Genomic DNA, 18021 nt, shown 5'->3' on the forward strand with positions numbered 1-18021 from the left:
GCAGATAAAAGTGTTCCTCCAATAGCAATGGTTAAATGGAAACAAGCATTCCCTTCATTCTTCTTTTCCCCAAAAATCTGGACAGATATTACAAAATACATAATTCCTAATAAAGTAAAAGAAGCAAATTTTTAAATATTACATAGATATTATCCATGCAATGATTCTATTAGTAAGTTTAAAGAAGGTTTTTCACCCCTGTGTTGTTTTTGTAAAATGGAACCGGAAACAATCCTTCATTTATTTTTCAGTTGCAGGTACACAAAACGGTTTTGGTCCCAAGTTTCCTTACTTCTTTTTGAAGTGTTTTATAAATTTATCAATATAACTGATTTAATGGTTTTATTTATGGATTGCAACTCTGGAATATTGGAAATGGACAAAATAACAAAAATTCTTATTTTATTTGGAAAGTATCACATCCACAAAACAAAATGTATGCTGACTGTACCAAATTGTAAACTATTCTTCATTTAACCAAAAAAATTTTTATGATTCACTCACTTCTATACAGAGTAATACCAAAGCTATTAAGACATCCCAACTGTTGAAAAAAATACTTAATGTCCATGATTAATTTCTGTTGTTAATTCCCTTGTACACTGTTTTATGTATAATCATGTACTTAATTATTGTAATTAAACCCTGTTTAATAAATTAAAAAAAAAAAAAAAAAAAAAACTTTTCGTATGAAATGGTTGTTTCGGCTCTTATTCACTTCCGCGCCACGTTGTTATGAAATGATTGGTCCGTGAGGCTGGTTGTGTTATTTTAACGGGGGAGGCCATAACTAGTATTGGCTCTTAATCCGTTATTTTGCGTGTAGCTGGCGTTATAACAAATTCTGTCGTAAATTATGACAGTATAAAATTATTTTCAATCGTGCAAACTATTTTGGGACAGTGTGAAATTAACATAATTGTAAAGCAAAGGATCTGAGTACCCTTCCAAATACTGGCACAGTCTGTTGACCTATGACGTCACTGTGCTAGTGTTGATCTGCCCTCATCAGTGTACGGAACTGAACTCACCTAATCATAGAACGTTATGGATCTTTAAACCTCTGACAGACTAGACATTGAGCAGTAAATAGAGTTTATTTGTGTAAGAGAATTTCAAAGGCGTCGCCCAGTTTTCTCTGTAATTTAAACGTAATAAATACAACAGCGGGTGAATCATTTGCTGGGTGAGTTTATTATTGTATCATCTGACATACGAGTTGTATAGTTTTATAGATCAATGAATATTGTGATTAGCATTAATATATTTTTTTATACAAAGTAATATTTAATTGTTGACAAATATAAATTGTGTATAAATTACAATCGAATGAAAACACTAATGTTATTTTTGCCTTCGTTTTGAATGAATTAGATGAATGAAACATCATACGTGGGAACTACTTGTTTACTGTTCAAAAAGCTTTCTAGAATGCACTTTACGGCATTATTGTTATTATTTTCTTTATTAAAAATAGTAATAAATAAGAATTAACGTTAGTTAGTGACTAACAAATAAAATATCAGTCTTACTCTTTGTACAACATGAACAAGACATGATTTTCAGGTATTACAGGTGTGCTGTGTGGGTGTGTCCTAACAGGAGAGTCATACAAGTGCACTCTCTTGTGTACTCTCTTTTTGTGACTGTGTACTATTATACTATACAGAAAGTATTTTTAATGAATGTGTTTTGTGCATTGAGAGAAAGATTTGTACCTTGTAAATAATGTGTATATACTGTACAGTGGGCACGAAAAGTATTCAGACCCCCTTACATTTTATTTGCTAAAATCATTTAAGTTCATTTTCCTCATTAATGTACTACAATGTATTATTACATCAAGTGTTTCTTTTTGTGTTTCTCAGATGATTGCACCTAGGCCCATTAGCAATAGATACTGACCTATAATGAAAGCTCTGATTCTTGTTGGTGGCTATGGCACAAGATTACGGCCGCTCACTCTCACTGTGCCCAAACCACTTGTTGACTTCTGCAACAAACCCATTCTGCTGCATCAGGTGGAGGCTTTGGTCAAGGTAACTGAAGACAGTCTTTCATACAGTCCGAATTTTTATTTTTTTTTCTAAACTATTACTTTTATATTTACAATCCAATGGTGCCTTTGTGGTCAGGCTGGAGTCCGTCATGTCATTCTTGCTGTGAGCTACATGTCTGAGCTTTTGGAGCGAGAGATGAGAGCCCAGGAGCAAAGGGTAAGATATTTCGTATAAATCATACAGAATGCTAATTCATGTTTTAGATAGCCTTTAGTATGCATGATAACAAAGTGACACTATCTTATTTGGGATTTTGACAGCTTGGAATAAAAATCTCCCTATCACATGAAAAAGAACCTCTAGGAACTGGTGGGTGACTTCGCTTGCATATCGATTTGGTGTGTGAGCCATCAGCCAGTGTGGAACTCTAAATCTGTTTTTTTTTTTTTTGTAGCTGGTCCTCTGGCTTTGGCCCGTGAGCTGCTGACCGACAGTGAAGAACCCTTTTTTGTTCTCAATAGTGATGTCATCTGTGATTTCCCCTTTGACGACATGCTAAAGTTCCACCAGCAGCATGGCAGAGAGGGCACAATTGTTGTAAGCAATCCATTTTCTATTAGAAACATCAATTTGTGTGTAAAATATACTCTGTGTCCAAATATTTTTTGCAGTAGGTGAAAAAAGAATTTTAGCCAAGTAGTGTGTAAATTCATATTTTTAAAACATTAAGTGGGAAGTAACAGGATTTAATTTCATTCAAACACATTCACTCTCTAATAAACATATATTTTTAAACAGAAATTTGACAGAGATTTTAAATGCATAATTCTGACCTAGTTTGATTCAATTAAGAGAATTTTATGAAACGTTATTTTTTTGATGCTGTACATTCATCTCTAAATAACCCTTTCATATTATTTATTCAATTCAATTCAATCCATCTTTATTTGTATAGCGCTTTTACAATGTAGATTGTATCAAAGCAGCTTCACATAAAAGGTCATAGGAAATTGGAACAGTGTAGTTCAGTTTTCAGTGTTTAAGTTCAGTTCAGTTCAGTTTAGCTCAGTTCAGTGAGGTTTAAAAATAGCTACTGAGAGTCAAAACACAGGTCCCACAGCTCCACAGATCCCAAACCATGCAAGCTGGGGGCAACAGCGGAGAGGAAAAAAAATACGGCCTGGTCCAGGATATGGTAACCTTGGGATCATCTCGCCGTTGGTCTTGGATCGAATCAGTGGCTCTGCATAGTCTGAGGGCCTCGGGAAGAGTATCCCCAGGTGGAAATGGAGAATAAAGAGAATAGTTAGCGTAGCTGCTGTTCATAGTGTATATAAACAAGATGCAGAAATATATGTGGAAACCCGCTAAGTGGTGCAATGAGTGTATGCTTTAGTAAAAGATAAGTCTTTAATCTAGTTTCAAATTGGGAGAGTGTGTCTGAGCCTCGGACGATTTATCTATGTAATGATTATTTTAAATAATAATTCGATCAATTCTAACGTCACAAATATCTGTTTGATGTTTCAGGTGACAAAAGTTGAAGAACCGTCTAAATATGGTGTGGTGGTTTATGAAGGGGATACCGGGCGAATACACCGTTTTGTTGAGAAACCGCAAGTGTTTGTCTCCAACAAAATCAATGCGGGGATGTACATCTTTAGTCCTGCCATGCTAAGAAGAATACAGGTCAGCTCAAATGCGTGTTAAATCGCCATTATTGTATGCATATATTGAAACTTTTAAAATCAGTTTCAATCAAGATGTAAGTATTACTATGTAATTCTGCCTGTAATTTATGATTACAAAGTAAATCATTAAACTACAGTGTTTACTGTACAAATTTAACATTTTAGCAAACAATTACTACATTCAAACTAATACCGTTTGTGAAAACAAAGTATAATAATTGCTGTTGTTTGTATGGTGAAAATGCCAAAGCTCTTTTAAAAACACTAAGATGGCAGCCTGGGACCGCATTTTTCTTAAAGGTGAACAACGAACACTGCTAGGGTTTTAAACTATGTGGTGTGCTGCTCCCATTAAAAACAGTTGAAAAGAAAAAAAGTATTACTTTTGGGGGAAAAAAACACTTTGGACATACGGCTGTAAGAAAAAATGATGACGAGCTTAATGAAGATATTCCTTCAGCATTGCTGAAAAGTGCACGGCAAAGTGCACAGCAGTACTCAGAATGAACCCAGAACATTCTTAAACTCAAACCTTTTATACAGTTTAATTTTTTTGCCTTTAGATGTTAATGAAGTTTCTCCTTTGCTGTTGCCACAGCTGTTTTCTGTATGGTAATGCAGTTTCGACACCGCATTGTATGAGATCACAGACCCATCCCCATTCTACAATTGGTAACATTTGCTCAAGATGCGGTCATCTCAATCAGTGGAGAAACAACAAATTGTGGACTTGTACTCTCTATTATAATTCAGCCATTTTGAGAAATGAGCATCAACACACCATTTACAGTGGAAGTTAGGCCGAGGCAGACTGATTTCTTACATTGCAGTAGTCATTCATTCATTCATTTTCTTTTCAGCTTAGTCCCTTTATTAATCTGGGGTCACCACAGTGGAATGAACCGCCAACTTATCCAGCATATGTTTTATGCAGCAGATGCCCTTCCAGCTGCAACCCATCACTGGGTTCACACACATACACTACGGACAATTTAGCTTACTCAATTCAACTATACCAAGACGCTATACATGTCTTTGGACTTGTGGGGTAAACCGGAGCACCCATAGAAAACACAGGGAGAACATGCAAACTCCACACTGAAATGCCAATTTACCCAGCCGGGGCTGTGAGGCAATTGTGCTATTCACTGTGCCACCGTGCTGCCCACATGGCAGTAGTGTCAGGCTTAAATAAATTAAGTTTGGCTGTATATTTTTTTTATTGAATGTAGGCAAATCTAAAATCCAGCTTGCATGTGACCATAAGAAACAAGTAATGACAAACAATGACAAGATCAAAAAATATATATAATTGGATGAATTATTCATAAGATCAAAATGTGATAAGATCAATAATGTGCCTTGAATTTAATGGTTGAATAACAGGATTCAACCATTACATTTAAGGCACATTTCAGGAATTAAGGCAAACAAAGAAACCTGAATTATCCCAAACATGCATGAGGCTTCTGCTGGTATCAGATTTTCTTCTTGCAATGAATTGCTGAACCTTTTATTACGATAACTGGTATTGTGACTATGCTGACATAAGCTGTGAGGAATAGTCATCTTCTAGTTATACTGCATATTATGTAAAAAAGAGAATTTTACTAGTTATTAACTCCATTTAATTCAATTACGACTTTGAATTTTAATGCATCTTTAAGACATTAATTAAAAAATGAACAGCACCTAACACCTATTAACTAATGTTAATAAATGTAACCTTAGAGTTAACGAACAAAAGCTCTAAATTTATAGGAAGAGAATTTTCAGTGTTGTAGGCCAGATTAACGTGAAAATGTATGTTTAAAAATTAATCCCCTTTTAAGCTTTTGGTGCTGTGATTGACAACTATTGTCATTACAACAACCTAAATATATTCTCTCATATAAGGCACTCTAAAAGATTAAATAAAAAATTATTATTCGCTGTATTTTGAAGTTGCTATGATCTCAATATTGTACGTTTTTATTATCACATATTAAATATAGTATAAGTATAAGAGGGAGGAACTGTCATGATAGCATTCAAAACAAACACACCTCTTCCTTGATTTATACAATTTTGTTACAAGGAGGGTGAACTGGTAAGAAGCTATCAGAAAGCTGGAGTTATGCAAGTAACCCATTGTTTCTTTCAAGCATGCATTTTGGTATCTCACTAAGGGAAATTCTTAATGTATAATAGTCTGGCTTGAAGTCTCTTGCCAACAGTAAAATTAAAACTTCCTGTGCTGGATGAATCATTATTGAGTTTAATCATTAAACAATTAAAAACTGCAAGATATAAAGTTCAAGCTCTAACCTCCAGTTCATACAACCTTGTAAAGACCAAGTCACCACTTCATCACTATAACCCTGTTGAAGAGGGCCCACAAAGTACACAATCTCCTTCTGGAGTGAGTGTGTAGTCCAGATGGTGATGTAAGACCTTTATTGGAATATGTCAAGAAAATAATTTTGGAATATTCAGTGAGATAATTCAGTGATAACACAAATGAAGTTGATCAATCTATTTGTTTTTTGTGGGCATAAATGGAGGATTAGTTTTCAGAAGCACTCCCACATCCCACACACTGAATGCACAGAAACTGTGTGAATTTCACTCATGCAATTCACTGAGACTGAGAAGGTTGATAACAGTGCCGTCTTGACTGTCAGTAATTTAAAATCAGCTTCCTCCAATCGGCTCAATTGGTGACATTTTAAGAGCATTAATGAACAATACCAAATATTATTAGACAGGAAAAGTGCAATGCAAGCCGTTCAAAAAGCAGCTAAATGATGCGTTCTCCGTTTCATTATAAAAACCTCTGTGACAGCCTTTATTGTTGAAAATACATTTCTTTGCTCTATAAAATCACCTAGAATAGCTAGAACAGATAGAATAGCTGCCACAGAACACTGAAATACAATTTCAGGATGGATTTTCACAAGTAGTTTATATGCATGGTTCTGGCACCATCATGTGGCTGATTTGAGAACGAGTATGTGGCCTGCATTTTCCATACATGACAACTTCACATTTGGACAGGTTTTAAGTGCCTTAACAACACCTTTACGGGAATGGTGACACGCTGTGTTTGGCGATCCAAACTCGGAGGGGCAGGCGTTAACAGACTTGCGCTGTTAGCTTCCTTCCCTTAGAATGATGCACTCTACCTGACGAGTCCCTGCATTGATCCTGTGGGCCAGCCTGAACACCCGCCGGTGACCTAGTCAGACCTGCGGTTCTCCACGATGGACGTCCAGCCTCCGGCACCTACACTGCAACTCCACACGGGAAGTTTGGCTAGAAGAGAAATGGTTATGCCCAACTTCACTTCGCCAATTGGTCAAGTTTTTTTTCTTCACCACTATCACCATTAGCTAGCTTGGTTTTGGGACTTGTGGCACTGTGCATCAATGGATTTGCTCTTCAGTGTTTGGACTTTCAGCAGTAAAATTAAACCACACTGAACTAAACTAAACTGAACTTCAACTCTGAAAACTGGACTGACATGGTTTAAAATGACTAGAACTTCTAGTTTTGTTAAGCTGCTTTGACACAATCTACATTGTAAAAGCGCTATAGAAATAAACATGAATGGAATTGAACCAACCGGATTGGATAAGAAGGTGATTGATCCTGACCTTACAGAATTTTTTAGCCTTTAATGGAGGCTCTTCAATGAAAATCATGCACATTGGACAGGAGCCACTTAAGCATGTTTCAGCCCAAGAGCTACAGAGCAGACCTGTCTTTGCTTAAGATTTTGTTCTTGTGAGACGATAGAGGTATCGGCTAATTCTGCAATTATGCAAAGAATTCAAGTGAAGGCGTCATGGTGACCAACAATTCTTTAAAAAAATGCAGTGCCTGAATGACTAGCCAGCAATCAGCATGCAAGTTGACAACTATTAGAATCAAAGCAGGCTCCTTGTGTGAAGCAAGAAGAGAATTCTGAATGTCATTATGACGTTGAGCTGCCGGAGGAGGAGCCACTCCCCAGATGTCAATTTGAAATCGGGGCATGTCACATAGTGAGACAATGAAACCTATGCTTAAAGAAAACACTATTTCCGTAATAAATGCCACATTTTGTCAAATCAATTGTCAGTGAAATATCTTAATCAAGTTTATTTACCTTATCCCAATATAATATGTTCCACATAATTTAATGATTTCATTTATTTTTGGGGAAATACATCCAGGCCTGTCACGATAATGGATTTTTGTGACTTAGCAAAATTATTGTCATTTTATGCCACAGATTATATAATGATTATACAACAGCATGATAATGCAAATAGGCATTCACAGTTTGAGAGGAAGAAAATACTTAATTCTTAAGATAATTTAGATTCTGTAATTTAATGTTGAACAAGTAAATGTCCTAATAATAATCACTTTGACACCAGTGAATGTAAATGACCATGCAAAATGATTTTAACAATATTTGTTAATGTCACTTTCATGGAAGTGGAATGCAGTTTTGAAACGGCTCATTTGGACAAGTCAACTACCAAATCATCAGTAGTTTTCTTCCTGTCAGAACCATTGTTTCTAAAGCAGTTGCCTGAGCTTACTGACACCTCCAACAGAGATTGGATGAGATGAGGCTAAAAGACCATTCTTTTTATGTAAATATGATGGGCGATGTCCATGTTTTGTATGATGAGCAGTGGTGTAAAGTAACAAATTACAACTACTCCAATTACTGTTATTGAGTAGTTTTTCTCAGGAATTGTAAATTGCTCAGTAGTTTTAAAAATGTGTACTTTTACTTTCCCTTGAGTACATTTTAGTGCTGTATCTGTACTTTTACTCCACTATTTTCCCTCAACCTGCAGTCACTAATTTATTTATTTCTTGTCTATGGTGATTGGCTAAAGTAGAAAAATCAGTCCTGCCATTCTTCTCCAATCAATGGAAAGATAAATTGCATCATAATGAACAACCTCAGACATGGGTGCTTTATAAATGCAGCAAACCTTTTGGAAGCATTAAAAATGTCAGAGAAAATGTCCAATATCTTTACACGCAATGACCCAGAGACTTTTTATAGACTGTATGTCACTGATGAGAAAATGAAGGATGTCGACTGTATGATGACTGAAATCACCAAACAGCCTTAAATAATCACTAAATGGAACAAATGAATAATGGAAGGAAGGGCCGAATGAAGAAAGGACCGAACAAGGAAAGGAACGAAGAACTGAACAAGGGAAGGACCAAATGAAAAAAGGACGGACTGAACAAACTAATGGAGGAAGAATGGATGAATGAATCAACAAAGAACCTAATAAAGGAAGAAACAAAAATATGAACTAACGAACGAACAAATGAATTAATTAATTAGTGAACAAATGAAGGGAGGAACGAAAAAAGGAACAAATAAATGAATGAAGGAAGTAAGGAACAAACTATTAAATAAAGAAAGGACAGAACAAACAAACATTGGAAGGAAAGTTGGAAGAAACAAACAAATTTAGGATAATCACTAAATGCACTACAGAATGTTACATTTACACATCCCTGCACAAACTGCATGTAAACGCATCAACTTTTTTTTACCATGGACAATCAACAATACTCACTACTCTTGAGTACTTTTGAAAGGGCTACTTTTTACTCATATTTTGAGTAATATTTACGGCAGATACTTTTACTCTACTTGCACTACATTTTAGGCAAGTAATGGAACTTTTACTTGAGTGATTTTTTTTTTTCAGTAGTCTTTCCACCACTGATGATAAGTCAATAAATTGATTATCGTAACATGCCGAAATGCATTTGCATGCACTGATGGATAAGGGAAAAAATTGCTTGTTGAGAACTTCCAAGGAGGTTGTTCCGAAAGCACCTGCTAAATGCACCCAAATATATAACTTCTTAAAATAACTTCTACGTGGCTAAAGTATCAGGTAGTATCAATGTGACCACTTAACTTAAACGTGTACCATTATTGGGCATCGATGGAAATTGTCATGTTATCACAGCTCAGTTATCAAGGTGATATATTTAGGATTCTTTTCCACCATGTTGACGTTATCATTCGTTTAAATACCCACATTGTGTCTGTACTTTGTTTTTAGTTGCGACCCACTTCAATTGAGAAGGAAATATTTCCTGTCATGGCAGAGGAGGGACAACTTTATGCCATGGAGCTGCAAGGTAAATGATGTGAAAACTTTTCAAATGATACTCAATGAATTGGTGGTATTCCAGTGTACTAATAAAGTGATATATTTGAAGGAAGAATGAAATGCAGTATTCATAGCACTTCACTTTTTCCACATTTGTTTATGTTACAGCCTTATTCCAAAACAAATTAAATTCATTTATTTGCTCAACATTCTACACACAATACTCCATAATGACAATGTGACATTTTTTTTGGAAATTGTTGCAATAAAAACCTGAAAAATCACATGTACATAAGTATTCATAGCCTTTGCTCAATACTTTGTTGTATTGTTTTGAGCAATACAGCCTTTTTGAATATAATGCCACAAGCTTGGCACACCTGAGATGTTCAATAGGATTTAGGTCTGGGCTCTGGCTGGGCCACTCAAGGACATTGACTGAGTTGTTGTGAAGCCACTCCATTGATATTTTGGTGGTGTGTTTTGGGTCATTGTCCTGCTGAAAGATGAACCATCGCCCCAGTCTGAGGTCAAGAGCACTCTGAAGCAGGTTTTCTTTCAGGATGTTGTCATCTTTCCCTTTTTCCTGACTAGTTTTCCAGGTCCTGCTGCTGAAAAACATCCCCACAGCATGATGCTGCCACCTCCACGCTTCACTGTAGGGATGGTATTAGCCTGGTAATAAGCGGCGCCTGGTTTTCTTCAAACGCAACGACTGACATTAACTCCAAAGAGTTCAATTTTAGTCTCCTCAGACCAGAGAATTTTGTTTCTTATGGTCTGAGAGTTCTTCAGATGCCTTTTGGCAAATTCCAGGCGGAGAGTGGCTTTTATCTGGCCACTCTACTGTACAGTTCTGATTGTTTGATTGCTGTACAGATAGTTGTCCTTCTTTAAGGTTCTCGTCTTTCCACAGAGGAATGCTGGAGCTCAGACAGAGTCTGACCATCAAGTTATTGATCACCTCCCTGACTAAGGCCCTTCTCCCCTGATCACTTAGCTTAGATGGCCAAACTTAGTTTCAAACATCTTCCACTTATGGATGATTGTGGCCATTGTGCTCATTGGAACTTTCAGAGCAGCAGAAATTTTTCTGTAACCTTCCCCAGCCTTGTGCCTCAAGACTATCCTGTCTCGGAGGTCTACAGACAATTCCTTTGTGTTCATGCTTGGTTTGTGCTTTGACATGCACTATTAACCCTGGGATCTTGTATAGACAGGTGTATGCCTTTTCAAATCATGTCCAATCAACTGAATTTACCACAGGTGAACTCCAATTAAGCTGCTGAAACATCTCGAGAATGATCAGTGGAAACAGAATGTACCTGAGCTCAATTTAGAGCTTCACGGCAAAGGCTGTAAATACTTATGTACATGTAATTTTCAGGTTTTTTATTTGTAATAAATTTGTAACAATTAAAAAAAAATCTTTTTTCACATTGTCATAATGGGGTATTGTGTGTAAAATTTTGAGGAAATAAAGGAATTTAATCCATTTTGGAATAAGGCTGTAACATAAAAAATGTGGAAAAAGTGAAGCACTATGAATACTTTCCGGATTCACTGCATATGACCCAACATCTTTATTCAACAACAATTACTTGATGATGAAGCTCATTAAGGAGTGTGTCGAGAAGAACCCTAAACTGTTAATCTCTTAAATGAAACTGGGGAACTTCAAAATGATAGAAGTCAATAATTCATATGTAGTTTGAAACTTAAAGCATATATTTTTATTGTAACATAACCTCTTCTATATCATGACCCCTTTTAAGACAATTGCATTAGTACTTCCTTGTATACAATAAAAGTCCATGTATTGCTATATTTACCTTTATTTATTATTTTAAGTTTTCTTTTTGTATCATTTTGCACAGCTCGTCTAAATAATCTTATGGGCATTACACGCATTAACAGAATCCTTGCATTGTTCTGTCTCTAAGGTTTCTATATTGTACAGATATTTTTCTAGATCTATATTTTTTATATGTTTTTCTATTTCCCATTTTAGCTTTTATTTTATTCAGTAATTTATTTCTTATTGATTAATCTGTTTTTTAAGGTCAAGGGTGTTCGTATGAGCATACCACTGCATATCATACTGTGTATGTAACTTTTATAAAATTGTAATTTGATTTTAAAAAGAACCAGATTCTTTTTTTTTAACCCAAAGAGTGCAAGAGTGACCGAAACTGATACTGTAATATAAATGACTCTTCCTGACACTATTTGATCAATTTGTCATAATTTGTATGTCATTGCAATTTAATTGTTATAGTCATTTAATTTAGTCAGTTGTCTATGCTTTAGGTTTCTGGATGGACATTGGTCAGCCTAAAGACTTTCTGACGGGCATGTGTATGTACCTGCAGTCTGTCCGGCAGCAGGCCCCTGAGAGGCTCCGCACTGGACCAGGCTTTCTTGGAAATGTTCTTGTGGTGTGAAACTTTTTTCCATTGTATTCTGCTCTCTACACAATAATCTCACTTTATACTCTTGAAGAGTATTATACTTTTTAAGACTTCACACTTAGCTAATGATTGATTATAAAGCATGTTTGGCATTCTGTCCCGGGAAAGAGTCCTGAACTCATATAATCCCCAAGATCCTATCCCTCCCTTTTGCAGGGCGAGAGGAGAGTTTCAGCTCAGGTTGATCTTGAGAACTCCCCTGCTGTGTATGGCTAAAGACAAATTAGGGATTTCTATGGAGAGATAAACTGCTAAGAGCTCATCTGTGGTGCCAATTTTGGTTTAGTCAATTCACTTATGTTACCTGTCATTGAACGGTGGGAGGAATCCGGGGAAACTCATGTGAGCACTGGGAAAATATGTAATCTCCACACAGAAATGTCAGCTGGTCTGGTAAGGACTTAAACCAGAGACATAATTGCTGTGAGGGAACAGTGCTAACCACTGGGCCACCATGCCGCCCTGTCTAGATAAAGGGGGAGGAGTAGGGGTGGAAAGGGGGAATTCTTCAGGCGAAGATAACTGAGGTATGTAACTGTGGTTATTTATAGTGACTTAGAAATGATCTGATTGGTAAATCATGTGCTATGCTAATGCAGGACCAGCCATGGTCAATCGTCTCGAAATAAGTTTATAAATAAACTTTAATTTAATCAAGTAAGTAAGTGGGCACAATGGGCCTCACCAATAAAACATTAAGGAATAGAAGTAAATATAGGGAGTCCTTTTTGTGTAAAACAGACTTTCATGAGAACTCTCTTCCAGATTTACAAATGCTGTGTAAACATGACATTTCATAATTAAACATCTATGTTAATGAATTCCAGTTACTCCAGTTATAGCATCTATAAATTACATCTATATATCCCATCTATAAATTACAGCAACTTTATACGCGCTTGGGAATGCAGTGGGATATTCTGTTCTGTTTTGATAATTCCAAAAAATACACAATAAACATTCAAATTAAAGTTCAAAATTTCAGGGTCTCTTGAGAATATGTGGTGGTACATATTTTTTCCAGCAGAGCCGCATTGGTTGCTGTGATTTGTAATCCATTGCAGTATGGGATTATGAGTATCTCTTTTCGATGAGTGTCACTGAATATAAAAATGCACTAACAAGAAATATTAACTTCTCCTTTGTTGTTCAGTCCCAATCCTCCTCCACTGATCGGACAGTTGGGTAAAAAGTGACAGTGATTTTAGGTTTTACAGAGTTAACATAAATTAGTTCTGCTCATATTTCAAGAAAGAGGCCCGATATGTGTCAAACAATATAAAGAGAAATTTGGATTGTTACTGCCCTCAGATTTTTACTTGTGCTAATAGATAACATTTTAAGCTGCAAAAACAATAACAACAATAACAATATTCTGATGTATTGAGTTGTGCATATATTGTAATACAGAATTTGATGCTTGTACTAAAATTAATGAAACATACCATAAATTTAACCCAGGACCCAACAGCAGTGATTGGGGAGAACTGCACCATTGGCCCAAATGTGACGATCGGAGCTGGGGTGGTTTTGGAGGACGGGGTGAGAGTAAAGCGCTGTACCATCCTGAAGGGGGCACACATACGCTCCCACTCCTGGCTGGAATCATGCATCGTGGGATGGAGCTCCTCAGTTGGGCAGTGGGTGAGTTTCACAATTTCAACAACAGAGTTCAAAATGAGAGCGCACTTTTTTAGGAATCTTGGATCTGGAGCTATTTTGTTACTTTCTCCATCGCAATGTCAAAAGAATACCTATATAAAGCGTTTTAAACCAAAATCTAAGCAAAATATACTGTAGTGTACTGTGTTGCAAGAGTTTGCAGGTCTTCCTATCTCTATCTGGTCTCTATCTATATATACCATGCATCTTAAAAAGTATTCATAGCGCTTCACTTTTTCCACATTTTTTATGTTACAGCTTTATTCAATTCAATTCACCTTTATTTGTATAGCGCTTTTACAATGTAGATTGTGTCAAAGCAGCTTCACATAAAAGGTCATAGTAAATTGGAATAGTGTAGTTCAGTTTGTAGTGTTTAAGTTCAGTTCAGTTTGGTTTAAAAATCACTGAGAGTCCAAACACTGAAGAGCAAATCCATCGATGCATAGCTCTACCGATCCCAAACCATGCAAGCTAGAGGCGACAGCGGAGAGGGAAAAAAACTTCACTAATTGGCGAAAGTGAAGAATAAAAACCTTGAGAGAAACCAGATTAAGTTGGGCACAACCCCATTTTAATTTCTCCGCTGGCCAAACGTCTTGTGCAGAGCTGCAGTCTCAGCGGCGGAGGCTGGAGGCTGGCCTCAGCGATTTATTGCAAAATTGATCAAATTCATTTATTTCCTCAAAATTCTACACACAATACCCCATAATGACAATGTGAAAAAGCATTTTTGGTTGGAAGTTTATTAAAAATAAAAAACCTGAAAAATCACACGTTCATAAGTATTCACAGCCTTTGCTCAACACTTTGTTGATGCACCTTTGGCAGCAATTACAGCATCTAGTCTTTTTAAATATGATGCCACAAGTTTGGCACACCTGTCTTTGGGAATTTTTGCCCATTCCCCTTTGCAGTACCTCTCAAGCTCTGTCAGGTTGAATGGGAGGCGACGGTGTCCAGCCATTTTCAGATCTCTCTGGCTGGGCCACTCAAGGACATTCACAGAGCGACTCCATTGATATTTTGGTAATGTGCTTTGGGTCATTGTCCTGCTGGAAGATGAACCGTCGCCCCAGTCTGAGGTCAAAAGCACTCTGAGGTTTTCATTCAGAATGTCTCTGTACATTGCTGCATTCAACTTTCCCTCTTTCCTGACTGGTCTTCTAGTTCCTGCTTTCTGAAAAACATCCTCACAGTATGATGCTGCCACCACTATACTTCACTGTAGGGATGGTATTGGCCTGGTGATGAGCGTTGCTGGTTTTCTCCAAACGTAACGCCTTGCATTCACTCCAAAGAGTTCAATTTTAGTCTCATCAGACCAGAGAATTTTGTTTCCTATGGTCTGAGAGTCCTTCAGGTGCCTTTTGGCAATTTCCAGGCGGGGAGTGGCTCCCGTCTGACCACTCTACCATACAGGCCTGATGGGTGGATTGCTACACAGATGGTTGTCCTTCTGTAAGGATCTCCTCTCTCTACAGAAAAACGCTGGAGCTCAGACAGAGTGACCATCGGGTTATTGATCACCTCCCTGACTAAGGTCCTTCCCCCCCGATCACTCAGCTTAGATGGCCGGCCAGCTCTAGGAAGAGTCCTGGTGCTTCCAAACATCTTCTACTTACGGATGATGGAGGGCCACTGTGCTCATTGGAACTTTCAGAGCAGCAGAAATTTTTCTGTAACCTTCCCCATCCTTAATACTGTCTCAGAGGTCTACAGACAATTCCTTTGTCTTTATGCTTGGTTTGTGCTTTGACATGCACTTTCAACCCTGGGACCTTCATATAGACAGGTGTATGCCTTTTCAAATCATGTCCAATCAACTGAATTTACCACAGGTGAACTCCAATTAAGCTGCTGAAACATCTAGAATAATCAGTGGAAACAGAATGTATTTGAGCTCAATTTAAAGCTTCACGGTAAAGGCGGTGAATACTTATGTACATCTGATTTTTCAGGTTTTTTATTTTTAATACATTTGCGCTTGTCATTATGGGGTATTGTGTGTAGAATTTTGAGGAAATAAATTAATTCAGTTTGGAATAAGGCTGTAACATAAAAAAATTTGGAAAAAGTGAAGTGCTATGAATACTTTTCGGATGCACTATGTATGTATGTATGTATGTATGTATGTATGTATGTATGTATGTATGTATGTATGTATGTATGTATGTATCTATGTATGTATGTATGTATGTATGTATCTATGTATCTATGTATGTATGTATGTATGTATGTATGTATGTATGTATGTATGTATGTATGTATGTATCTATGTATGTATGTATGTATCTATGTATGTATCTATGTATGTATCTATGTATGTATCTATCTATCTATCTATCTATCTATCTATCTATCTATCTATCTATCTATCTATCTATCTATCTATCTATCTATCTATCTATCTATCTATCTATCTATCTAACTTGTGCAAACCTCTTGTGCTCTTCACTCTCTTTTGGCTAGTAAGTAGCTTATTTGGGATTTCTTTGATTCATTTTGGTAATGTGATTGTTTTTAAGGTGCGAATGGAAAACGTTACTGTTCTGGGCGAAGATGTGATTGTGAATGATGAACTCTACATCAACGGAGCCAATGTTTTGCCTCATAAATCTATCACAGACTCTGTTCCTGAACCACGAATCATCATGTGAAAAAACCAACAAAAAACTTTCACACCCCTAACAAAGTGCCAGAGTGTGTGCTTGAAAGACTAATGCTGTTTTCAGTCAACATGGTGTGAAAGGGGTCATTTGTTGAGAATCTGAATTATGCAGTAACTGATTGTGGTGTTTCTGCAGGTTATTCACACGTAAACTACAGTACAACACCACATATGTATGACCTTTACTGACAATAACATCAGAAATCGCATTGTTTTGCTACATTAGACTAGTGCTTGTCTAGAAAAAAAAATGTTTGTATTATTTTCATTGTCTTCCCGTTTTTTTAAACGGAGCCATTTAATATATTCAGGATAAAATTCTGTGCCTGTAGAAGAAATGAAAAGTATGTTTTATGTACCAGATAATGCTTGATTACTTGATGCTGATTACTGTAAAGACATCATAAAACCTGAAGTATTCAATTATGCAAATCGGGTTTTATTTGTCTTTTAAGGTCTTACACATTATGTGCAGAAGAACAAGGATAAAAACGACATTCACGTGCTCATGAAGTGAAGCCTCTGTAAACAAATGAAGATTTATAATCTTGATGTCTTTTCTATCAAAATTATAGACCCACAAAACACCTTTGTCTTTATTATTATTATTTTTATCTGTGTTTATACTTCATTGAAATAATTGTATCCTTCAATGTTTGTTGGGTCGCACTTTTTGATGGTTCACTTGTTGAATTTAAGTTATTGTATCTACATGCCAACTAATTCTCATTAGATTATAAGTAGGCTGTTAGGTTTGGGTTAGTGCAAGTTGACATGTATGTGCAAAGTTTCTTATAGTCAGTTAAATGTTTGTTGAAGGAGCAGTATCAACAGATATTGCGCAGACAGTCTACTAATACTCAAATGGACCATCAAAAAAAGTGTTACCGTTTGTTGTAGCTGCAACTTAATTATTATGTAATTAGAAATAATAGAATTACATTTCATGCACAAGATCATATTTTTTTATTACAAAAACATAGATGAGACCATGTGAAATGTTTTGTTACTACGTTGAGATTTGTCAATTCTCATCCATGACCATTTTAAAACCATTTAAGCATGAATGGAAAAGAAATGTTACATCCTTATATAGGTAATTATTTATGCCAACGGTTGCACTTTTAAATAAATATAACAATAACATTTGTTAAATTGTGATGGGATCTGTAGTGTCAGGTGACGTTCTCATTATGAGAATATGTTAAACAATACAAATAATGTTTATAGGTATTGCTTTATTTATTTGTAACAATTTTTGAACATCCAAATTCACATATGTTCTAAAAACGCGTTATCTGACCGACGTCTTTGCTTTAGGTTATTGGCTGCTTCTAAATTGTAAATGCAGTGAGTGTTCTGAGGAACACAACACAAGAAAAATATTGAAACGTG

The 18021-nt window shown here is 36.3% G+C and overlaps 1 protein-coding gene across 1 annotated transcript; it reads left to right on the top strand.

Annotated features, from left to right (window-relative positions):
* The first annotated feature begins 1004 nt into the window (after positions 1-1004).
* gmppb (GDP-mannose pyrophosphorylase B) lies at positions 1005-17213 on the top strand. Its single transcript, XM_056447896.1, has 10 exons — positions 1005-1186; positions 1869-2039; positions 2136-2216; positions 2321-2369; positions 2455-2597; positions 3531-3689; positions 9772-9850; positions 12133-12260; positions 13755-13937; positions 16484-17213. Exons 2-10 carry the CDS (start codon positions 1911-1913, stop codon positions 16613-16615), a joined length of 1083 nt encoding a protein of 360 aa, XP_056303871.1. The 5' UTR covers positions 1005-1186; positions 1869-1910; the 3' UTR covers positions 16616-17213.
* The last annotated feature ends 808 nt before the right edge of the window (positions 17214-18021 follow it).

The sequence above is a fragment of the Danio aesculapii genome, chromosome 22 (genome assembly GCF_903798145.1).
Source record: "Danio aesculapii chromosome 22, fDanAes4.1, whole genome shotgun sequence".
Taxonomy (NCBI): Eukaryota; Metazoa; Chordata; class Actinopteri; order Cypriniformes; family Danionidae; genus Danio; species Danio aesculapii.